Source organism: Rattus norvegicus, chromosome 19 (genome assembly GCF_021556685.1).
Source record: "Rattus norvegicus strain SHRSP/BbbUtx chromosome 19, alternate assembly SHRSP_T2T, whole genome shotgun sequence".
NCBI lineage: Eukaryota > Metazoa > Chordata > Mammalia > Rodentia > Muridae > Rattus > Rattus norvegicus.
In genome coordinates, this window is record NC_141552.1 from 35672269 (window position 1) to 35698216 (window position 25948).

General features: G+C 41.0%; 1 protein-coding gene across 9 annotated transcripts in view; it reads right to left on the bottom strand.

Moving 5' to 3' along the window:
• Phkb (phosphorylase kinase regulatory subunit beta) overlaps positions 1-25948 on the bottom strand; it is a 195669-nt gene that overhangs the window by 140935 nt on the left and 28786 nt on the right. For all 9 annotated transcript variants that reach the window (XM_087594802.1, XM_087594801.1, XM_087594800.1 and 6 more), the window contains 4 exon segments: positions 19351-19440; positions 16828-16966; positions 12774-12873; positions 2562-2669 (listed from right to left, as the gene is read on the bottom strand). In XM_087594802.1, the coding sequence (XP_087450928.1) occupies positions 2562-2669; positions 12774-12873; positions 16828-16966; positions 19351-19440 (437 nt within the window).

Consider the following 25948-nt stretch of genomic DNA (forward strand, 5'->3'; position numbering starts at 1 on the left):
TAATCAAGGAAGCCAGCAACAAAAGATTCTCAAACATCCTATCTTATAAGATTGCATTTAAACGTGAAACGTGAAGAACTGCTTAGAGTTTGAGGATGAATTGTTCTAAACTTCTATGTGGTAATTGTTGCATAAATCAGAATACACTAAAAACACAGAATAGTACATCTCAAATAGATAAACTACATGGTATTTGAAGTATATAAAACTACAATTAAATACATAAATTTTAAGAAAAATTATGTCAGGACACTGCAAACCTGAGTAAAAAAGTAAAAATAAGCAAGGTAAGGTTTGCATGTACATGGGAAGGTTCGTAATCCCTAACAGCAATGGGGAAAGTGTTCTCTAACTTACCTCTAGTTTTCACTGAGTAACAATAGGACACTGGGGCAGAAAATTACTAGGTGCCTTTCAAATTCTTGCACAGAGAAGTGCTATGCTAGTGGGGCTCTCTGCTGTTAAAATGGGGGTAAAGGGCTAGCTGGCACAAGGTGTAATTGAACAGGAGGAATAACTTTAAATGCTCTTAACATAGCAGGTTAGTGATTCTTGACAAAAACTGAGTATCTGAAAACAACTATTAAGAAAGACTTTGACTAGCTGCCACACCAAGAAATTTTAAATGTCAAAGATGATTAATATACCAATTATCTTGATCTAATCATTGTATCTATTTATTGATATTACATACTCCATGAATATATAGAATACCTATCAATTAATATTCTTTTCATTAAACATATTCCCACCCAAGAATTAAAGTGGTAAATGTGAACAGAAAGAAAGAACCTATAATTCTATTCTTTAGAGAGACTACTCTTTTGATGTTGGCTCTTTGAGACTTTTAGCGCCTTCTTATAATTTTAGAAATGCTAAGGATTTAAACTTTATTCCATTCAGCTCTTGTCCATATGCACACACATACAGCACAGTACATGACCAGAGGTCAGAGGCCAGGTTTCTGGAGCTGGTTGTCTCCTTCCCAGGTCCTCAGGGTAGAGCAAGTACTTTATGCACGAAGCCATCTCTCTCACTAGCCCAATGTTTACTTGTTTAAAGGAAAATTAAAGTTGTACACCTTGTATTTTGATTTTAATAATCTGTAATAAAGTTTTTAGAAAAATGCATTTAATTATCATTAAAAACAAAAAACAATCATGTCTCTGCTATATAGAAATAGGGCAAAACGCTTTCTGTGTTTGGAGACAACATACTAAAGTTTGGATTTATAAACAAGCTTTTTTTCTGGAGGGATGTTTCTACCTTCTAGGTAGAACTGATTCATTAATTCAGTAAGATACTTGCCAGATGGTGGAGAACTATAAAAAGGAGAAACTCCAACTGGAAAGATAGCTCAATGGGTAAAGTGCTGGTCATGTGTGAGGATATGATGGTCTCCAGAACCCAAGCTGGGTGTGGTGGTGCCTTCTTGTAATTCCAGTGCTGGGAGGCACAAGATAGACACGATTCCTGGGACAGCTCTCTAGCCAACCTCATCTCATTAGCAGTAAACCACTGCCTCAAAGTAAGTTGGACAGTGTCCATAACTACACTGGAGGTTGTCCTCTGTTCTCTATATGCACTCGTGTACATGTAAACAAACAGATACACACACTGACACACACCACATATATGTGTATGTGTATATATATACACACGCATACATATGCTCTTCGTTCATATGCACACTCATAAAGCATGGTACATGAGTGGAGGTCAGAGGCCATATTTCTGGAGTATAAATATAAAAATTTTATATACATATACATATATATACATATATGCGTGCATACATATAAGTGTGCATACACATTAAGTGTACCTGCACACATACAGAAAATATTCTTGTATTTGGTAAGAAATATATGATTAGTGAGTATCTTATTTCAAAATAGCAGAACATACAGGTAACTAAAAAGAAAATCTGTTAAGAACAGTGTATATAATATTTACAATTTACAAACAAGTCATAGGATATCCAGCTTAAAATACACAAATGTAGAGATGATAGTAAAATCAAAGAAAAACTCTATGGCACGCTCTTACACGTATAGAACTTAACAAAACACATGATTGTTGTGTCTCAAAACTGCTTGTGATATTCCCACAGAAGTGTTGGCCTGATTGAAGGTTGATATATTTAAAAAAGTAAAATGACCCACCAAACCTTCTAAATAATTGTTACACCCTATTGACTGCCTTTTGTTTCCAAGTGTAGAAACTCTTTTAAATATATAAACAAGCTTTAATTACTGAAGGGAGAATAACCATTGCTCCATGTGCAGGGTCCATTTTATATCCCGTGACAGCAAGCCCTTCAGCTTCATCAGTTACTAAAGAACTTTCTTTTCCACTTCAGGATCCATTTACACTGTTTTGACGTAAATATTGAAATTTACTTTTAAAAAGGTATAAGTTCTGGGAGGGGGGACAAGAAAGGGACAACATTTGGAATGCAAATAAACAAAATAATTTTAGAAATAAGTGTAAGCGCCCTCAGATATGCCAGGGTACGGAATGTAAACAGTAGAGGAGTAAACCTTTAACTTTTCTGTTACCTGAAGATGGCCATATTCTTCATAGGAGAGCACTTCATCCCCAGTGTGCACATTGAAAACAGAGTGTAGACACGTCGTGGGCCGGGGATCCTGCTTGAACTGCTGGACCTAGAATGAGAGACACAGTGTGAATGAGGGCCAGGCGTACACGCACTCCGCTAACATGGATACCGTTCCTTTTCAAGCAATCTTCTCAGAAGGAAGCTCAAGCTCATGATGCCCAACTCACTGGACTGAACACAGCTGTCAAGTGGCTCCCAGCATTGAGCTCTAATGGAGGAGGGAGTGCAAGGATGGCGGCAACAATCTGTGCAGAGTACTGAATGTTACCTGATTGAGGAGTTTATAATGCTTCTTTTATTTACAGTGTGTGTGCATATGTATATGTATATGTATACATCATGTGTACCACACATAATATTGAAGGTTAGAAGATAACTTGTGAGAGGCAGTTCTCTCCGTCCATCATGTGGGGGGCCCAGGGCTGACAGTAGGTCATCAAGCTTGGTGGCAGGCCCTTTGACCTGCTGAGCCACCTTGCCAGCCTGTCTTACTTAATTCTGGGTGAAATATATGTTTTGAATGTATAAAAGGATTCCAGTGACTATATAGTTAACTGGAAATGCTTAGCATGACAGTGGAATTGAAAAGTATTTTGGACTATATTCTAATGCAGTTCGGCATCTAAAATTCAAATTCTCTTCTCTTCCCCGAGAATAACACATTTTACCTACATGACTACAGCTATGTTTTCATTTCTCCTACATACATATTATTGAATTAACCATTCTGTGAAGATATATGGCACACTTTTATTTACTAATTACATATAATTTCTTTTTCTCAGCTTTTTTTTTTCCAGTTGGCTGTCTCTTGCTATGTTGGCCAATCTGGTGTCAAAAAGCTGAAAGGATTTACTTTTCCAGAGTAGCCAGGACTATGGGCAAATGTTCCTGCCTTAACTATTGTAGACTACCAAGCATGGACTCTAAAATATCCAACAGCTAACTCCAAAGACAGAAACACCCATTCTCTTTCAGAGCCTGCTCAGCTGGACTTGAGTAGCACTTACTGATGCCAACGCTGTGCCAAATATAAGAAAAGAATAGTAAGAACAAGCTGAATGACATACAGCAAGCATTCTCTTCTCTTTCCAAAGAGTGATGTTAACACAGATAAGTTTGTGCTCCCACCTTAGCCAATTCAGTTGCGGACACATGATCACAGTCTTATCTCTTTCAAATTTTCATTCTAAAAACTCATCTGAACTAAACGTGTTGGCACACACCTCTGATCCCAGATCTTGGGAAGTAGAGGTTAGTAGATTATGAGTTCAATGCTAGCCTGGTCTACATAATGAGTTCCAGGACAGTCAAGGTTAGATAGTAAGACTCATTGCCAAAACAAATAGCCAACCAAAGAACTAATCAACTATGAACAGACAGACAGTCAAAACCCCCGTCTGCTAGAGCAGAACTGTCCCTGTCCCTCATCTACTGCAACGCTCTAGAGAGCACCTTGCCTGGGCAGCACAGTAGTTCTAGCCCTGTGAGAGTCGCAGGTGAGCCAGTCCTAAGAGGGTGAGCATGGAAGAACTGGCCCCACAAATTGTTTGTCATGTTGCTGTGTGGGCAAGGGAGATATTCCCTCCACCACACTCACCACTTTCCACTTACTGCAGGTAAAGAGGTTGCCCTAGGATCACGAGAGCAGGAGGGCCTTCCCTGCCCCTCACAGGGGAGCATAAGAGCTGGCCTTGAGTTTAGGAGCTGCAGGTGAGTCAGCCCTGAGGGTGTGAGAGCAGAAGGGCCAGTGTGACCTGACCAGCTCAGCTACCTCTCAGGCCCAGATCCAGGGCTTTGAGTTGGTCCACACCAACATCTACCCCACTGATGAACTACTGGAGTGCATGAAGGGGCTGGTCCTACAGATCCAAAACTACAGGATCTCCATGAAACAAGGCAACAACAGGATATCTGAGAGGAGGCCTAGTGAGGTTCTAGTACAGAAGCCAGAAGGCTCCGATCAAACCAAAGTGTCATTGCAATGAACATTTGCAAAAAAGTGCAGACAAAACAGTATCCTATGCCACATACTATGCCACACTACAGCATCTAGAATGAGGGGTTTGTTTGTTTGTTTTTTCTATCTTTTGGGGGAGGTTGACGGTAGGTACAAGGAGAGAGGGAGATTAGTAGGACTGGAGTGCAAGATTCAAAACTGACAAACAATAAAAAGTTATAAACAAAACAAAATAAAATACAAAACAACAACAACAACAAAAATCCTATCTGCTAACCCTATCTACAGAAAGGGAGGAAAACAGTCTTCCTCTGGGAAAAGAACACTAATTCATGCCATGCCAAATGGCCAGTCTGAAAACATACATACAAGTAACATAATACAGTCTGAACAGGTAGTGTTTATGTATTCATAAATATATATGTTAGGTCTCAGGCTGCCCAAATATCCAGAAATGAGCTCAAACTCATTTTGGAAAATTTTGGGCAGTTAGATAAAAGTTAGCATTCCTCAGGAAGTTATAAAACTGGCTCTCATCTGCCAAAAGGAGTCACTTCCCTAGCCTCTGTCAGCAGGGACACAGGGTCAGTTCTACTGGTTTATACCTGTGCTTGCACATCAAAGACCATCCGGGCCTCTGGACACACTCAGTCCCCATACATGTCAAAGCCTGCACACTAGCATGGTGGCTTCTGACAGCCCCAGGTGTCCTCTCAGACGCCCATTCATTCTCTTTATAAGGGCATGTTCATTCTCACTATTTTCTCTCCCTCCTTTTCTCCCCGTCTTGTCTGTCCCTTCCTCCCCCTCCTTCCCCTCTCTCTCCACCACCCCCCAGCTCCATCTTTTACTCCCACTTACTCTGTCTCATTATCTTACTCTTTCTGTTCTCTATCTCTTGCTATCTCACTGTGTCCACTAGTCTCCTGCTTCCCTAGTCTTGGCCTTGTCCAGTCTGTCAACCACATACAGTCTATTCTCGCTCCTCTGCACTGAATGTTTCCAGATGCCTCTGGATCTTTTCTCTCTTCTACCCACAGTAAAAACCTTCCCCTTATAGAGTGATCAGGTTGGTGGTTTCTTTACTACACCATTTGCCCTTTGCAGACACATAGGTCTATATGTATATGAGCTCGCAACAGCAATTAATGAAAAACCAAGGCCATGGACCTGAAAGACAGCAAGGAGAGGGAGATGGGAGACTTGGAAGGGGGAGTGGGAAAGGGGAGATGATGCAATCGTAGGAGGTCGTCAAGAACATAAAAGAAACTGAGAAGGCAAGGCTGGCTCCATGACAGGGTTGCCTGGGCAAGTCCAGGCCTCAGAAGCTGCCCCATCACCTGGCCTGAGGCAAGGACACTGGGTCAGCAGCAGTTTCCAGCCCCCACCCCCCACTAATGGAATGTCTCTAGAGATGAACCAAGATAAGGGGCACCTGCCCCAGAATCCCCTAGTGTGGCTTAATTTAAATAAGCCTTCAGGCTCTCTTGATTGTCTCTCTATCTTGGTAATGGGAGACTCCAACATGCTGGACTTCTGAAGAACAAAACACTCTTCGTGTCTACACACTATTTGAGTCCAGGTGTCATTCTTTGGTGAATCATGGACCCTTACAAAATAATCTTTAAAATAAACTATCTGAAAAGGGCAATTTTGAAATCCCAGGCAATCCCCCACCCTGTATTTCTGTACAGTGTGGTTACTTGCACTTACTTCTGTCTTATACTCTTTACTTGTCTGACTCTTCCTGTGAAACTAAGACAGACATTCTCTTTCTTTAAAACGCCTGGATCCTCAGGTACTCCCAGTGACACGAGGGAGAGGAGCCCTTTGCTCATGATAAGTCCCTTTCAAAGACATCAGAGATGGCTAACCGGGTGCTTCCTGAGATACCCCACGGTAGCTTCAGGATGCAGAGGTGGCTGTCAGAGGAAACAAAAGGAATGACGTCTGGACATCTTTTCAGTGCCACAAGGCCTCCCCTGGGGAAGGCAGAGAGCAGCTGGAGATGAAGTTAACACCATGGCCAGTGATTTCCTATTCTCGAGCCCCTACTCCCCAGCAAACCCCTTGTATTAGATCTGTTGCCTGGTGTGATCTCTGAGTGGCACACCTCGGCCCAGACCTCCCAAGGCACCTTCGGCCATTTAATCTTAACACTAGTGTTCTCCGAAGTCACAGGCAGTTTCAAAGTACTGAGCCTTCAGCCTTTGCAATCTACAGTCAGTCCAGGTAGGTGCTGGTAGAACTGCTTTAAACAGCAGAATGCTGGCTATCTCAAAATGCAGGTGAATAAAGAAAGGTTCTCCTTTGTTCACAATAGAAGCTATGTTGTCCAAAATGGTAGCCACTTTTTCCAATGAACTAAGATGACATAAGCTTATGGATTCGGTTAAGGGCCCCACTTTCTGGTCCTATTTCAATCACTCCACAGCCACATGACGTAACCGGATGTGCTCAATGCACACAGAGCATTTCTGTCATGACAGAGCGTTCCATCCTAGGACGGACCTGGTGCCATGCCTCTGCACAAAGACGACTAAAGTCAACAAACGTAAATAAGGATCGACCAGCAAGATGTCAGGACTGAATCATGAGGGTATGCCACGTGATGCAGTCTCTAGGTTACGGCATGGTCACCGCTCTCTCAGCAGCTACCATTACCTGTGTAAGAACAAAGCAGCCAAAATCCCACTCACTGGACTGAGGGGGGAAAAGAATACACAAGAAATAGGGACAGGGAAGTGGGTGGGCCTGAAAATATGGCTGAGTGGCTTCAATCCCCAGCACACACTGTAGGAGTAGGGGTGAGCATGTTGGAGTCAATATGATCAGAACAAAGAGTAAGAGAGAGTCTGTTAAAAATGACAATGAAGGGGGCTGGGGATTTAGCTCAGTGGTAGAGCGCTTACCTAGGAAGCGCAAGGCCCTGGGTTCGGTCCCCAGCTCCAAAAAAAAAAAAAAAAAAAAAAAAAAAATGACAATGAAGGAAGGAAGCGATTGGGGATTCTAATTTCCCTTTAGGAAGTAGCTCTGAGGAACTTGGAAAGAGCAGACATTCTGTTCTCACACAACAGAACCAATGGCCTAGACCTGTACCAGCAAAAGTCAAGCCTTCTTACTGCCATGATTATTATCTCACAAAAATGAACATTACTCTAGAGGCCTAACCAAAAATATGGCTGAACTGAAACAAAATTCATGTTCCCTACTGTCCTCGTTTTTTCTGTTCCTGAACCCAAGGAAACACTTCTCGGAAGACTTCCCTCAGTGCTTCTAGTCTTCTCTCACTCACAACTGAGTTTTCAGTCCCTGCACTCAGTATCTACCACCCTCGTAACGCACACCAAGTGTCAGGTCCACAATCTCTTATTTGACAGAAATCCCAGGAACAGCCCCTCGAGCGTCTCCAAGGAACTCTCTAACTTCCCTATGGGATGCACAGCCAGACTTCCATGATCTACATTTCTCTCAATACTTTTGTCTTCCAGTCCCTCAAAGAACGGCCCATTAAACTGAGCATTCAGTGGATTTGCCAGCCAAAAGCTCCAAATGCTTCCACGGTTCTTTCTTAATCATGGTCAGGTCTAATACATCAATAACCCCACTCTCTGGCAACTATTTCACACCTTGTTTGTTCTTGTGGTACTCTAGTAGAACATGACATAAACCAACTTGGGAAGATAGGTTTATTCACCTTACAGGTTGTAGTCCAACATCGAGAGAAGTCAGGACAGGAAACGAGAAGCAAATATTGTAGCAGAGAAGGAATTACTGTTCACCCCTGGCTTTCCATAGCTGCTCAGCTTGCTTCCTTATACAGCCAAAGACAACATCCCCAGGAGTGACGACGCCCACAGTGGGCTAGGCCCTACCACATTAATCACTAAACACTGACCAGACTGATGGAGGCAATTCGATTCCCCAATTAGAGGCTCTTCATGCCAAGTGATTCAGTTTGTGTCAAGCTGACAACTAACCAGTACACCCATTTCCTAGGGATCTAACAGGACGAGGTTTGTCAGGTTAATGAAGTCACTGCTGCGACTGACAAGACAATGCTTGTCATTTGTCTTCAAGACAGGCAAGAGCACAGCAGGAGAGTGTATTTCTAACCACTGTGTCAGGGGGAAACTAACCGCTAAATGATTAAAGATGTTCTCATGGGGAGTTATATAATGGCTTTGAATTTCAAAGCTGTTAAAAGACAAGCAATTTAAGATTTCAGAAAAAATATTCAAATTCGAAAGCTTTGAAAATTAATGAGGTATGTTGTATGTCAACTTCAAACAAAATGTAGTCTTGAAAACAGTCAAGAAACAAACTGCATTAATTAGTATTTTATAGGCTACTTAGCATTTGCCAAGTAAAGATCAAGAAAATGATTAGAGCAAATTTTTCTAAACTATATCTATCAGAATTTTATTTTCCTTGTATTGTGAGTAAATTGCTTATTTGGAATAGTTAGTTTGTCATCCATTCTTAATTTATAGCCTTACAACATGGATCTAGAGGAAAATAATCATCCCATCCTTATAACCATGCTGGAAGAACAAATGTTTCGAAGTTGCGGTGTATTTCTACTAAGCAGCATTCTAACTGAAATGAAGCACAAGGCATGACCACCACGAAGACCTCCAAGCGAACTAACTGCACGTCAGCCGGGAAGCTCTGTGTGTGTTCTCCACGAGAATGGTCAACAGAGCTGTTTGCAGGGTTTCTACTGCTGTGACGGAGCACCATGACCAAAAGCATGGGGATGGAGGGTCATCTCATTTATACTTCACATCACGGTCAACCGCAAGTCCAGACACGAACTGGGACCCAGGACGCAGACACCATGGAGGAGTGCTGCTTATCACGTACTCCTGTGGCTTGCTCAGCCTGCTTTCTCATAGAACCCAGGCCCATCAGCCCGGGGTGGTGCCAACCTGGGTGGGCTAAAGTCTCCCACATCAGTCACTAAGAAAATGCATGGCAGACTTGCCACCAGGCTTATCTGATGGGGAACTTTCTTACTTGTGGTTCCTTTTCCTAAATGATTCCAGCTTGTGTCAAACTGACACAAAACTAGTCAGGACAAGAGCAAACAGAATATTAGGAAGATATTAATAACCAATAGCCCAGACAAGATAATAAAACACAAAATGATACTGTTTTGTATCCTACAAATCAAGGACAATTCCATGTAATCGTGTCAACTCTCTAACAAATGTAAAATGTCTTTTGGCTAGGGTTTTTACAAGAACACCAAGAAGCACGGTCCATTGAAAGAAGAAAAGCTTAGACTTTCAGGATTATAAATTTATTTCAGAAGATGAATAACCTAAAGCTTTAGGCCAAACAGCAAATTCATACTACAAATATCCTTTGCTTTAGTGGTTAAAAATGAAGGTGAAAAGATAATTACATCCCAGTTTAAAGACCTAGAAATGAGCTTGCCACCAAGCCAGACCCTGAAGTATGGTGAGAGATGAGAGCTGATTCTGGCCAGGTGTCTTCTGCCCTCTACACATGCACCAGGGTACATTCATGCCACACACACGCCACGCACACATAATAAACATATGGTCATAGCAGAAGAGATAACTCAGCAGGTAAAGGTGCTTTGGCTAAGCAACTCGAGTTCCTTTCCTGTGCTCCATTTGATGGAAAATAAGGACTTCTGAAAACTGTGCTCTGACTTTCACACATGTGTACTGGCACACATATGCAATAAATAATATATATCTGCACTTCCGTAGAGTTCCATAGATTCCTGAAGAAATGGCTCACCCAACAGGAAAGGAAATAAGGAGCATGATGGTCTAGATTACTTTTCTCTGACTCTTACCACTGTGCTGGTTTCAAACTGAAAAGAAAACCTAGGATCTTTTGTCAAGAGCCTTAATGAAGAATTACCTACACAAGGCTGGCCTGTGGGTGTTGAAGCCTGCCCCGCCAGCATACTGTAGACATTTTGTTCCATGGCCACCAGCTATTTCATACTGTTGCTATAATATGCCTATTAGAGACATTGATGCAGGAAAATAACCTGACTCAAGGCAGGGTCCTGCTGACCACATCCCCCATTATGTTCTGTGTGTTACGAAGTTTGTTAATCTTAAGGAATTCCATAACCACAAGCTTCACTTAGGACCCATCAAGTTAAAGATCCATATGAATGTTTGTCTACAATGGCTTGTGTCGGGGCTGACCGACCACTCAGCAGGGTTTCCTGTGCTTGCATATGGGCTCAGTGTGGTTTGGCAGTTTCAGCTTTTATAAGCTGGCAGGAGAAACGTCTGGCACACAGCTTTCAGCTCCCAAGTCTAAAGACTGCTCGATCTGTCTTCAGGTGTGTGTTCAATAAACCATGCCTGTCTGACCGACATCAGCGTTTGTGTGGTTTGTGGGGAGGCTCCTGAACCCCAGCAGTGGGAATATTTGTAGGGGACAGCCTTGATTTCTAATTGTAGTAAGAAGACTCAGAACACTGGGGGCAGCACCATCCTGTAGACAGGGATCTCAACCACCACATGCAACTTCTCTTTTGGCATCTAAACAATCTTTGCAATGAGCATCTAGAAAACCGGAACTCAGTAGACAAGCGATGCCTTTGGGAGGTGCCCCCTTTCAGCTAGTACCAAGTGCACCTTTTCTTTCAGCTAATAATGATACTATCACACTCTGCTGGGAACACATAATACATTTTAAAGTTATGACTTCAAAGATAGATATCACAAAGACCTGCTGCCACATTTGAAAACTATTTCCAAGTACAAGTTAAAACCATCCATCACTGCTGTGTCTTTGCGCATGTGAAGAAGCTGGAGACACATCTGAATGACATGGAGAGGGAAAGCCTGATGCCTGCAGGACCAGGATCCCGAGTACTCTTCCTACTCCATTTCATTCTCCTCACACGAACTGAATGAAGCAGGTATCACTGGGATTCATTTTACAGATAGAAAACCAGAAGCATGTGGAAAGTCACCTTACCTAAAACAACACATCTGGTGGGTGAGCAGTCACTTGATGGAATTGTCTTGAAAAGGAAGTACAGTGGGGCTGAGGCGACAACTCAGAAAAACGTTTACAAGTGTAAGGCCCATGTGCTACCCTGCACTTTGGAAGGGCTTCCACTCTTCTCTCATGAGAACAGCTTGCTTGCCTAAAAATGCCATGGTTTAGCCTACACCCAGCTTTCTCTTGGGAGTCTGGAACTTGGGTTTTACGCAGAGTGCACTTACACCATAAATAAATAAATAAATAAATAAATAAATAAATAAATAAATAAACAAACAAACAATCATGAGTTTAAAAAAATGGGCCACCTTGGCAATGACATGTCACATGTGCTGCTCTGAGGAGCTGGTGCCTATCTCCTACACGTGGCCAGGTACCTCTGCTCAATCATGCTCCGTCTCTTCTTGCTGTAATGAACCACAGACTAAGACCTTCTGAGTCCCATTACAGCCATTATACCTGATGTCATCTTAGGAACCCAGGACACACGGCGTGAGGAGTTAGGGACTCCACACAGAAGGCTGTCTAGGACCTTACAGTTTGGACAAACCATGCTGGGTGTATTGGTTCTGTCATCTCCACAGAACATTACAAGCTTTCCTAACGCTGTGATCCTGGCTTCTCTGCATGCCAATGAGACGCTATACCCCTTGGTTTTTAAGAGACAAGGTTTCTTTGTGTAGCCCTTGTAGCCCTGGAAATAGCTCTGTAGACCAGACTGAACTAGAATGTAGAGATCCACCTGCCTCTACTCCCAAGTGCTAGAATTAAAGGTGTGTGCCACCACACCCAACTGAAACGTTACACTTTAAAAATTCCCTTTTGCCATAGGGATTCACACATCCAAAATTAAGGTTGACAGGGGTTTCTTTAAAAAGTAGGTTGTTTAGAACTGTGAACATTTGTTAGCTTTCCAGGACTATGGATGTTTACCAGAGGGACAACAAATCCAGAAAACAAACTCCAGTCTAAATAACGATTTTCAGTCATCTCACACCGAAGGTGTTACATCAGCATCAGGACTTCAAAGGCTTGGCTTGGGAAGGGAGAGGCTGGTTTGAACTAGAGACTGTCCTAGGACATGGCTTTACCTTTTCAAAGTACATTCTTCAGAGATGGCGCTGCAGTAGTGCTAAATTAATCCTTCAGAGGGATATGAGCAGTTCGGCCCTCGAGCCTTACCTTATCAGCCTGCCGCATGTAGCAGTAGAGAACTCCTCTCATACACTTTATGGCCGAGTGCTCCAGCTCATGGGTCCTTCCCTTGTCATCATCAATGCGCCTGGGCGAGAGAGATAACTCAGGAAACAAATTGGAATTGCATTTGAAAAGGGAGTAGAGCCTTTGATAATTAAGTATTTGACTAACTGGCTAATCCTCTGTTCTGGTGACATCTACCAATTCTGTCAGGGAAATTTCCTCTTCCTGGCAGAGGTACAAATGCTGCAATTAAAAAACTTGTGGCAAAACTAGTGCGGCTTTCTCCCTGCTTTGCCGGAGTGAGTCAATTTTTGAGGGAGGGAATTTTCTAAAATGATCTGGCTAAAATTTAAAGCTTATTTCTATATTAGAAAAACACCCACAATCATTTTAAATTTACTGTTATAAAATGCAGACAATCTATCTCTTTATGATCTGTAACTCCCAGTTGGTCTCAAAGAAGCAAATATTCAAGAAGGCACACACTTTCTTTGCTGTGTCCCACACGTTAGTCTGTAAAGATTCCTCAAGTAGATGCACACCCATCCAATGACACCCGGCATATTCTGCCACGAAGTGTCATAGGCTCGGGTTTTCATTTAAAAATCAATTGGTCATGTTTTACCTCTCCTGCTTTAAAAAAATAACAGCTAAAAATCTAACCATTAAACTAGATTAAGATGTCTTTTCTGAGCCAAAAAATTCTTTGTAATTATGAATGACTTTAAAAAGTAGATGAGAGCTCTCTGCTCCCAAACCCCATGGGAGAGAGACCTCACCGCCTGGTCAGGTGGGCACTTCTGAGGCTGCAGAGCGGAAGAGACCACCAACACTGCCCACCCCTGCCCACATCCCCGGCCGAAGAGGAAACTGTATACGGCCTCTGAGTTCCCATAGAGGAGGGCCCAAGAGCAGCAGGACCGCTGCGCCTGGGACACCGCCATAACCTGAAGAGAGCTACTGGATAAACAGTTCTCTGCACCCAAATCCCGTGGGAGGGAGAGCTAAACCTTCAGAGAGGCAGACACGCCCGGGAAACCAGGAGAGACGGCACTCTGAACACATCTCTGACGCCAGAGGAAAACACCCCACGAGCAAACTTGAGCCTCGGGACCACAGGTAAGGCCAACTTTTCTGCTGCAGGTGAGCTGCCTGGTGAACTCCAGACACAGGCCCACAGGAACAGCTGAAGACCTGTAGATAGGAAAAACTACATGCCCGAAAGCAGAACACTCTGTCCCCATAACGGGCTGAAAGAAAACAGGAAAACAGGTCTACAGCACTCCTGACACACAGGCTTATAGGACAGTCTAGCCACTGTCAGAAATAGCAGAACAAAGTAACACTAGAGATAATCTGATGGCGAGAGGCAAGCGCAGGAACCCAAGCAACAGAAACCAAGACTACAAGGCATCATCGGAGCCCAATTCTCCCACCAAAGCAAACACGGAATATCCAAACACACCAGAAAAGCAAGATCTAGTTTCAAAATCATATTTGATCATGATGCTGGAGGACTTCAAGAAAGACATGAAGAACTCCCTTAGAGAACAAGTAGAAGCCTACAGAGAGGAATTGCAAAAATCCCTGAAAGAATTCCAGGAAAACACAATCAAACAGTTGAAGCAATTAAAAATGGAAATAGAAGCAATCAAGAAAGAACACATGGAAACAACCCTGGATATAGAAAACCAAAAGAAGAGACAAGGAGCTGTAGATACGAGCTTCACCAACAGAATACAAGAGATGGGAGAGAGAATCTCAGGAGCAGAAGATTCCATAGAAATCATTGACTCAACTGTCAAAGATAATGTAAAGCAGAAAAAGCTACTGGTCCATACAGGAAATCCAGGACTCAATGAGAAGATCAAACCTAAGGATAATAGGTATAGAAGAGAGTGAAGACTCCCAGCTCAAAGGACCAGTAAATATCTTCAACAAAATCATAGGAGAAAACTTCCCTAACCTAAAAAAAGAGATACCCATAGGCATACAAGAAGCCTACAGAACTCCAAATAGATTGGACCAGAAAAGAAACACCTCCCGTCACATAATAGTCAAAACACCAAACGCACAAAATGAAGAAAGAATATTAAAAGCAGTAAGGGAAAAAGGTCAAGTAACATATAAAGGCAGACCTATCAGAATCACACCAGACTTCTCGCCAGAGACTATGAAAGCCAGAAGATCCTGGACAGATGTCATACAGACCCTAAGAGAACACAAATGCCAGCCCAGGTTACTGTATCCTGCAAAACTCTCAATTAACATAGATGGAGAAACCAAGATATTCCATGACAAAACCAAATTTACACAATATCTTTCTACAAATCCAGCACTACAAAGGATAATAAATGGTAAAGCCCAACATAAGGAGGCTAGCTATACCCTAGAAGAAGCAAGAAACTAATCGTCTTGGCAACAAAACAAAGAGAAGAAAAGCACAAACATAACCCCATATCCAAATATGAATATAACAGGAAGCAATAATCACTATTCCTTAATATCTCTCAACATCAATGGCCTCAACTCCCCAATAAAAAGACATAGATTAACAAACTGGATCTGCATTCTGCTGCCTACAGGAAACACACCTCAGAGACAAAGACAGACACTACCTCAGAGTGAAAGGCTGGAAAACAACTTTCCAAGCAAATGGGCAGAAGAAGCAAGCTGGAGTAGCCATTCTAATATCAAATAAAATCAATTTTCAACTAAAACTCATCAAAAAAGATAAGGAAGGACACTTCATATTCATCAAAGGAAAAATCCACCAAGATGAACTCTCAATCCTAAATATCTATGCCCCAAATACAAGGGCACCTACATACGTAAAAGAAACCTTACTAAAGCTCAAAACACACATTGCACCTCACACAATAATAGTAGGAGATTTCAACACCCCACTCTCATCAATGGACAGATCATGGAAACAGAAATTAAACAGAGACGTAGACAGACTAAGAGAAGTCATGAGCCAAATGGACTTAACAGATATTTAAAGCCCTGGGTCCTGCTAAGACTGAACCCCCAGTGAACTAGATTGTTGGGGGGAGGGCGGCAATGGGGGGAGGATGGGGAGGGGAGCACCCATAAAGAAGGGGAGGGGGGAGGGGGATGTTTGCCCGGAAACCGGGAAAGGGAATAACACTCGAAATGTATACAAGAAATACTCATGTTAATAAAAAAAAAATAAAAAAAAATAAAAAAGAAAGGAATTGGGCAAGAAAAAAAAAAAGTAGATGAGATAACAAGAAATAATCATGACTAAAAATGTAAGCATGTTACACACTCATTGTTTCATTTACGTGAGATATCTGCAGATCACCTCCACTTGATAAAAATCATCCCCTGCCTCCTTAAATAAAGTATGCTAAATTTTACTTCTGCAGATCTCATATATATAGGGTGATGAATATCAAAAAAAGTAAATTATTCAAGACTGTCACTCACTGAGCCTATTCAATGTAGGCATGAAAGTAAGCACATCATGCATGTGTTGTGATTTTGTTCCCTGAGCTCTGCATGGATAACGTACGAAAGACTCAAGTCTCTTCTGAAATGGTTGGGGACGCTTGGTGCCTGACTTTAGACCCTCTGTTCCATATACTTTTTTAAAGCAATTTTCTGCCCCTCTGCTATTTTAAAACGTTCAAATGTGTAGAAAGTTAAAGTAATACTGCAATGAACAATCATTTATTCTTTACCTAGATTCATCAGGTATTAATATTATCTTGTTTTATATTCCAGAGTTAAGTATAATTTTTCTTCATTATTTGAAAGCTACAAACGTCATCCGGATTTTCCCGTACACCCATTGGAAATATCTCTAGAGGGAAAACACTCCCTTATATAACCATACACAACATTAATTGCATTCAGGACACTTAAGAGTTGATGGTATATTAGGTAATATACAGTCTATACCCAAATTTATAAAATGATCTCCAAAATAAACTTCATAGTATTCTTTTAAAGCATTGGTTCTATAAAACCAGTCCATTTGGAGTTACTAAGGGGCCAGACGCCAGCTCACCTGTACGCCAGAGCCAAGGCCCAAGCACCCGCAGCACAGTACAGGCTCTCATGCACTTTGGACTTCTGATCTCCACCACAAGTTTTAGTAGGAAAGAGACCTGTAGTTGGGCTTTGATATGTCAGCATCGTTGACTTGACTACAAAGACAAAGAATGAACACACAGTCAGTCCTTTCTCTTGGTTTCTTCATCCTAGTCTTGAACGTTTTATTGTTTCTGAACTTAGCATAAAACTTTTGAAGATGTTAGACCGCTTCATGTCACTCTGGCCAAGTACAAATCCATACGGTATAAAGCTGCCTTTATGCTGTGCAGAAAGCCTTCAACCACTGAGAGCATTAAAGGTTTGGGTTTATGATGGCTAATGCTAACATATGATACAGATCTTATGAAGATAATATCAGATGAGGAAGAGAAGAAAAGCTTAACCAAAAAATAGGAGTATAATCTATTTGCTAAACTAAGCAAATGTACAATAAGTAACTTTCTAAGTTATAAGGCCGGTCCTACTGCATGCTGCAAACTAACTGATCCACAAGTCAGGAGGCAGAAAGAAGACCCTGTATCTCACTGGTGACTGCTGTTTGCCAAAGGGAGTTACTTCTCTCACTTACTGACCTGCAGGGTGAGGAATAAGCTTACATTTCAACAGTAAAATTCCATTGCATAGGAAGGACGGCAACGAGTAAGTGAGTGTGGGCACAGCAAAGGTCTGAAATCAGTGCTTTCCCCTCTTTGACAGGATCACACACCGGGAAAATAAATACACTATACTATACTACATTTCTGTATTTCCTGAAGTATATTTTATTTCTGTCAAATTTTAAGCAAACACTTTTCCTAAAATATTTTCAATCAATATAATCTAGATTAAGATATAACAACCTTCCTCTCTTATCTTTTGATTTAAGCAATGTAAAGGCATAAGTTATATATAATGGGTTCATTATGATATTTTGATGAATACACACACCGTATTTTGATCATGTTCAATATTCTCTTCTCCCAACTAGGCTCCTTCTACTTTATGCCTCCCTCACATATCCATTTAAGTTGCTTACAAGAATGAAGGTGAGGGTTTGTTTACAGGAGCTGTGGCAGCTGACCAGTGGACATATGACTGAAATGTCTCTCCCTCCCCTATCAACCAAGTACAAATCCTCAGGTAGGGGTGGGGTCCCACAAGGCCCACTGCATTGCATGACAGACTGTTAAATGTCCAATCTCACACAGTTCTTTTAAGATCAAGAGTGGAACAGCTTTGCTGTGCCTGGAAGAAAGTGTTCCATTCTGCTCCCCACAGCTCCTTTTCTCCAGCTCTGATATCCTTAACACTTTATTGTTTTGTTCTTTGTCTACTTCCGAAGACAAAGCCTTACTCTGCAGCTACTCTGCAATTCACAATCTTCCTATCTCCACCTCCTGATGCTGAGATCAGGTCTGGAACATTGCACTCAGTATTCTCAGACTAAACAAATCTTTTCCAGAACATCTTTCTCATGGTAAAGAATTGGTACCCGACAGGGCAAAAGTAAATACTGGCCATTTCTTTTAAAACTACAATTAGTCCTGTTTAGATTGTTATTGCTATAAAGATAACAGAAAGTACAATAGAAGAATGGAGACCAAAATCCTGGTGAAAAATAAGCTGAAATGAAGTTTACATGAGATTGAATGAAAAGGCAAAAAAAGAAAAACATGTTTTGGGAGATGAATGAAATTTTATGTTCTTTACCATAATAGGAGAAGAAGAAGCAAGATTACAAAAAAAAAAAAAAAAAAAAAAAAAAAAAAAAACAAAAAAAAAACAAAAAAAAACAACAACAACAACAAAAAACAAAACAAAAAAAAAACTCAATAGACTCCAATTCATGGTCTGATAAGAAAAGGATTCCATTCATATATTCTTCCAAGTTGCTTGTTTATACTTGTCATGTTGATCTTGGATGAACAAAACTTAAAACCAAATAAACCAACAACCAAACCGCTGGAGGAACTGATCCTGTTAATGGGGACAGTAACCTGAGATTGTGTCTTTTTGCTTCAGTGAGTTAGAAACTAACCATATGTAAACAATCAAGTGTTACTCATATGAAGCATTGGTTCCAAAACAAACACAAGTTCTAGAGCCTATTAAAGTTGGTGTGGTGGCCGCACCGTTACGCCCAATACTCAGGAGGTGGAGACAGGAAGACTTAAGTCAGTCTGAATCAGTCTGATCTACATAGAGAGTTCCTGGACAGTCAGGACTACACAGAGAGATGCTGTCTGAAAATACCAAAATAAATAAATAAATACAATACGGTAATACTTAGGAAAGTTAAAATACTAAAAGATATTGGTCACATAAAGTTATTCTTGGGCCAACCTGTGGATTCCCTTTTACAGTCCAGTACAGATACACAGCTAGAATATACAGCTACTTATACAGAGAAACGACCCCATCTTCAAATTACAGAATAACTAAACAAAACATATGAAATATGACCAGGGAACAGGGAATAACAGTCATCAGTGCTTACCAATTCTGTAATAATGATCCAACTTATCCCATAGAGTTTCATTATCAGGTCTTGGAAGATTAATGCTTTTAAGAGGTTCATAAACTGAGCCTAAAAGAGAAAGGAAAACTGATCAAATTACATCATTCCCACCCAGATCAATGATGAAAATTTCTAAATAAATGAAAATGCAATAGCCAACAATGTAATTTTCAGTTTCATTTAACCCTATTGAATCCTGGGAAATTTTTTCAGTAAGAGAAGAACAGAAAAGATGTTTAACAAGCGTAGAAGAACCCTGCATGCTGTCCTAGCATCAAAACCAGCATTCCTGGCCATCGATGTGCTGTATGGCATAACAGCCCAGTACTCCCAGTACTCTAGAGTGATCAGAGGCTCAATTTCTCATCACAGACCTAAGTACGGCTCTTCCATCTCGTCCATTGGCTTATGCTAACACTTAGGAGGCAATTACCAGTGAAATGATCACACTTCAAATGTCTCAAACAAGATGAGGCTCACACACCCCAGAGCCATAGGAGATAAAGAAACTCATCGATGTTTCAGGAGCTCACACACCCCAGGCCATTCACTCGATATTCAGTTATGTTTCATACTGAAATTTTTAAACTTCCAAGTTCTCTTGCATTAATACCTTGACAACAAGCAAAACTCACTTTTTCTATTTCTCAGTCATAGAAACCATTCTAAGGCATTAGCAGAGCATATTGCTCAAAAGCTACAAAATACACAAGAATCACAAAATGAGCACAGAAGATTGAACACTGGACTATGCACATTCTCGGCGGCTGTCCGAAAGGGAGACATCGGAACTGAATACTAAGTACGAGCTCCATTCTTGCTGAAAGCACTCAGAAATGCTAACATCTCAAGGACATAATTAACCCATCCCTAAATTCAGATAATATGAGCCAGATAGTTTTAAAAAAAGTCAGTATTAATTTTACTCATGTTGGATAAATGATATTGACATACATTGAGTCTATTTTTAAATTAAATAAAAATCACTTAAGCTCATAAAATTACTATGTCTGATACGTTGATTGAAAGCCAGACTGGAGCTGAGAGATCTCTCAGCAGGTAAAGATGTTTGCCCTTCAAAATCGAGCCTGGTCTATGGACTCACATAGTATAAGGAGAAAACTGACAATTACTTGTCCTCCGTCCTCCACTTGAGGCAGCATGGTGTGACTGCCACTCCCCTCAAACATTGAAGCAATATGCTCTAAGTTAAGACATTTTCTAAATGTTATTAGTAACGGTACCAACTGGAATGGCTCCACAGTAAGTACTGGAGCCCTTTGGAAACCTACACTGATCATCAGAACATCTTCCCTCCAGCTACACAGGGAACAAGAGCCTCATTCTGACCTCTGCCATGGCTAAGATATAAATGTAAGCACACCTTGTCAGCTGGGATAGAATGGGGCCACTGCTAATTAGTAAAGTATTAGAGTCTTGAGAAACTCTATGTTCCCGGTGACGCTCAGGCACTAAGAGAGAAACACTGGATGCCAATGATCACAACTTGGAAGCGTGAATGCATAACCTGAGGACAGTGTGGCTTAGGGGGAAACTATGAGCAAACAATATCTTTGTTTTTACTTATATGTTCTCTATGGTAAAGGTAATCCCTATACATTTCCCCTATACATGAAAAGGAAAATTATCATAATTTGAATATATAGGCATCTGAAGAGAAGACGCAGATGGTAAAGTAGTTGACACACAAATATAACAGGCATGAGATCCTCAAAAACCCAGATAAAAAAAGGGGTGTGGCACTGCATTTATGTAACCGCAGGGCTGGTAAGGTGGTGACAAGCCGATCTTTAGACTTCTCTGGCCAGCCAATCCAGCTAAGTCTGTGAGCTCCAAGTTCAATGTAAAATTAACAACTACCAAGATTCTGAAGTCAAAGTAGCATTTTATTTCATTTGGAAACAGGATTTCACCCAGTATCCACAATGTTTAGTTCACAACTCCCTGTAACTCCAGTACCAAGGGTATCTGAAATTTCTGCAGATACCTGTATTCAAATGTGCACACATATACACACAATTATAACAAAAATAAACACATGAAAGAGGCCAGTTGGTAACGAACTAAAAGCCCTTCATCCCTGGACTCTATGCAAGAGCAGGACAGGATATACAAAGACAGGGTGGGTAAGCAGGTGCTACATAGATGGCTTTAGCTTCTGAACCTTTGGCCCAGTGCTTTCAGCATTTGCATTCCCTCAGCTTCTTCCTGTCTATGTCCATCTACTATGTTAGCATGTATCCCTGCATTACTCCTTGTCCTGGAACACAAAGAAACTCCAAGCTTCAATGACTACCATCCAAATTCTGAAACTTCTTATAGAAGCAGAGTACAACATAAAAGAGGTGGGCACAAAATCCTCTTCAGGGTTTCCCCTCCTGAAACAGAGGCATGCAGTGTACATCGATTTCCTCCTTCCCCAGCACTTGGAAACTGGGGACAGGCTCCTGCAGAGAATGGGGGTACAGCACAGGGAACCTCTCCCCTTCTGACTGTTCTGTCTGAGGCTTCTGTGGCTAGGACTGGGACTGTGAACAGAACCTCTCCACTGATCTACATGGTGTCAGTCAAATATGTTGGGGCAAAAATCTGCATGCAGCGGTAATGGATGCCAACTCTAGACTTAGGTTTGGGAGACAGTTGCCACCTAGGATCTACATTTAGTCTGTGAAAAGCACGTTTCGCTTGACCTTTTATGCCCTGCTGTAAATATGTCAATGTTCTCATAGAACTGTCCATTGAACACAGGTGAAGAAAAGATGGCAATGTCCCAGTGATTGCCCAATCTGTGGGTGCTCAAAGCACTACCATAATCCTGGCATTTCCCACATGACTGGCATTGGTTTAAGTCCAATCTTCCTTCCAGTTTCCCAGACATCTGCCAGGATGGAATGGAATAGAAGCAACAGAAACCAAGGCCACTTGGCATCATCAGAACCCAGGTCTCCCACCACAGCAAGTCCTGGACACCCCAACACACTAGAAAAGCCAGGTTCTGATTTAAAATCACATCTCGTGATGATGATAGAAGACTTTGAGAAGGACATAAATAACTCCCTTAAAGAAATACAGGGCAACACAAGTAAACAGGTAGAAGCCCTTAAAGAGGAAACACAAAAATTCCTTAAAGAATTACAGGAAAAGACGACCAAACAGGTGAAGGAATTGAACAAAACCATCCAGGATCTAAAAACGGAAACAGAAACAATAAAGAAATCACAAAGGGAGACAACCCTGGAGATAGAAAACCTAGGAAAGAGATCAGGAGTCATAGATGCAAGCGTCACCAACAGAATAAAAGAGATAGAAGAGAGAATCTCAGGGGCAGAAGATACCACAGAGAACATCAAAACAAAGAAAACGCAAAACACAAAAAGATCCTAACCCAAAACATCCAGGACACAATGAGAAGACCAAACCTAAGGATCATAGGTGTAGAAGAGAGCAAACATTGCCAACTTGAAGGGCCAGTAAATATCTTCAACAAAATTATAGAAACCTATAGAAAGAGATGTCCATGAACATACAAGAAGCCTAGAGAACTTCAAATATATTGGACCAGAAAAAAAAATTCCTGATATGGATGTCTCCTGAGAGGCTCTGCCAGAGCCTTACTGATACAGATGAGGATGCTTGCAGCTAACAGTCGGACTGAGCACTGGAACCCCAAAGAAAGAATTAGAGAAAAGACTGAAGGAGCTGAAGGGGTTTACAACCCCATAGGAAGAACAACAATATAAACTAACCGGATTCCCCAGAACTCCCAGGCACTAAACCACCAAACAACGAGTACACATGTGGCGATCCATGGCTCCAGCCACATATGTAGCAGAGGTTGGCCTTGCCTGACATCAATGGGAAGAGAGACCCTTGGTCCTGTGAAGGCTCAATGCCCCAGTGTAGGGGAACGCCAGAGTGGGTAGGCAGGAGTAGGTAGGTGGGTAGGGGAACACCCTCATAGAAGTAGGGGGAGGAGGGATAGGATAGGAGTTTCCGGAGGGGAAACTAAATAAATAAAATATCCAATAAAAAAATCCTAAGGCAACTTTATGTAAAGCATCTTGCATTCTTTTGCCAACACTGACTTAGTTGTTTGCTGATCTTGGCCCGTTTCCCTACTGCAAACCACATTTAAGATGCTGTGCTTCTTAATAAACTTGCTTGGCATAAGCCATCAGACATGGAAGGCCTGGTACCAACTTTCCTTATGCCCATCCTCCCCCTCAGGAATCGCTGGCTGGTCCAGGGCACTAACCCATCTTCCCTTCTTGAGGACAACTGAAAACTGAAGGAACGGTCACCTTACATTAAAGGATGGAGAGTACCTAATGAAACAGACTGGCAGAAAGTCAAAAGGCAATCTTAAAGATCACCCAAGAGTTCCCTCCTGAGATAGACGTACACCTTACATGCTGTTGATGCAACTGTGCTCTGTGAGTTCGCAACTGTGTCCATGCAGCTGGTTGTATGCCATTCTGTGTTAAGACAGAATAGAATAAAAGGAAATCTGTTCCTAGAATTCCCCCAAATGACAAACAAAATTTTTGGCTGCTCTGACTCTTCATAAATAATCTTATTTTATGCTACTGTTATCTTTAATCTTTTTTATTTTTTGGCATGCCTAATTTGACAATGCATGGATTCTAGTTACAGGGAGATAGAGCAAAGGTCTGGTACACATTTATAACCTTAAATACTATTATTTTCTTAAAAATCTTTTGAAATGTTATTTGAGGCTCTATTAAATGTTTCAAGAACCCTTAAAATGCTACTTGTTTATATAGAATAACATTCAAAGGAGTCATTAAAGCATTGTTAAACTAACAAATTTTACACTAGGTACATAGGCTTTGGTAATGATTTCCTTCTAAATGAGGTTCTGAAAGAAGTAATCTGTTTTTTAATCAAAGGTAACAGGAAAATTATATAAAATGCTTTATATTAATCAGAATATTTTCAGTTCGCCTGGAGACCTGAGTGGGTAATGTACTTGTCATCCAAGGATGATGACTCTGGGCCTTCAGGACTCAAATAAGTACACAGTAGCATCTGTGGTCCACACTCTTACAGAGAGACCTGAGTCAGGAACTGGAGAATCCCTCCCAGCCCAATGGCAGGCTAGGCTAGCAAGTGCAGCTTTGAATAACAAGAGACCCAATTCAAAAATGGTAGAAGGCTAGGAACAATGCCCAAGAGTGTCCTCTAACACCACTAATAGCACATACTCACATATGCATGCATGTGTGCAAACACACCTATGTACTCACATGTGCATGCATGTATATGCACAAAACACCAACATACTCATGTGTACAGGTGTATATGTACACAAACACACCCACATACTCTCATGTGCATGCATATGTACAAACACACCCCCATACTTACAAGTAAATGCATGTATGCGAGCAAACACACCTACATACTCACATGTGCATGCATGTATATACACAAAAACACTCCCACATGTGCATGATAAATATCCCTAAGTACTATACATTTAAATTCTCGTATTAGACTAATTATTATAAATTTCTTCTTCAGGACTTTAATATTTCTTAATATGTAATATACTACATGTATTTAATAAATATATTACACATGTTAAATTATGAATGAATATGTCTATAAAAGTCAAAATTTTCAGGTTCATAATGAAAATTAAAAGAGATAAAATTCCCGGTTTAGCTCTGACTGGGTTGTTTGGTTTTTAGTGGTTAGCTTCTTGAGTTCTTTATATATTTTAGATATTAGCCCTTTATTGGATGTGGGGTTAGTGAGGATTTTTTTCCCCATCTATAGGTTGCCAATTTGTCTTTTTTTTTTTTTTTTCCCCCCCGGAGCTGGGGACTGAACCCAGGGCCTTGCGCTTCCTAGGCAAGCGCTCTTACCACTGAGCTAAATCCCCAACCCCCGCCAATTTGTCTTATTGACTACGTCCTTTGCCTTACAGAAGCTTTCCAGTTTCATGAGGTCCCACTTATCAATTCTTGATCTTAGAGTGTGAGCCATTGGAGTTCTATTTAGGAAACTTCCCCCTGAGCCAATGAGTAATGAAAATCAAAAAGAGATAAAATTCTAATAAATAGTAAAATTTTAAATCTATGTTTTCACTCTCAACATAACAAAAATAGCTATGTTACTAAGTTTTGAAAGTTAATATATCGTATGCTTGCATTTACACATTAATAGAATCAAATGTTTGAAGTAAAAAAAATCTGAAAAGTTATAATGATAATTATGATAAGATATTCCACATGTAGCTTGACCCTAAATATACCAAAACAGGATTAAAAACTAAATGCATAATGTCTCCAACTGCACACGCACATAAAGATAATCAAATACTTCTAAATGCCTAGAAAGATCTAACAAATGGTTAAGTAACTACCCCTAGGGATATGGGTATACTTTTATACCATAAAGCTCCTAATATCTGAATAACATGGAAGAAGGTATTTATTTAGCACTTTTATAATTTCTTAAAATGGAAAAAGAAAACTGGAATGCCTAACCAAAATGCATCATCCAGTCTCAAACTCCTGGCAAAGCTGTG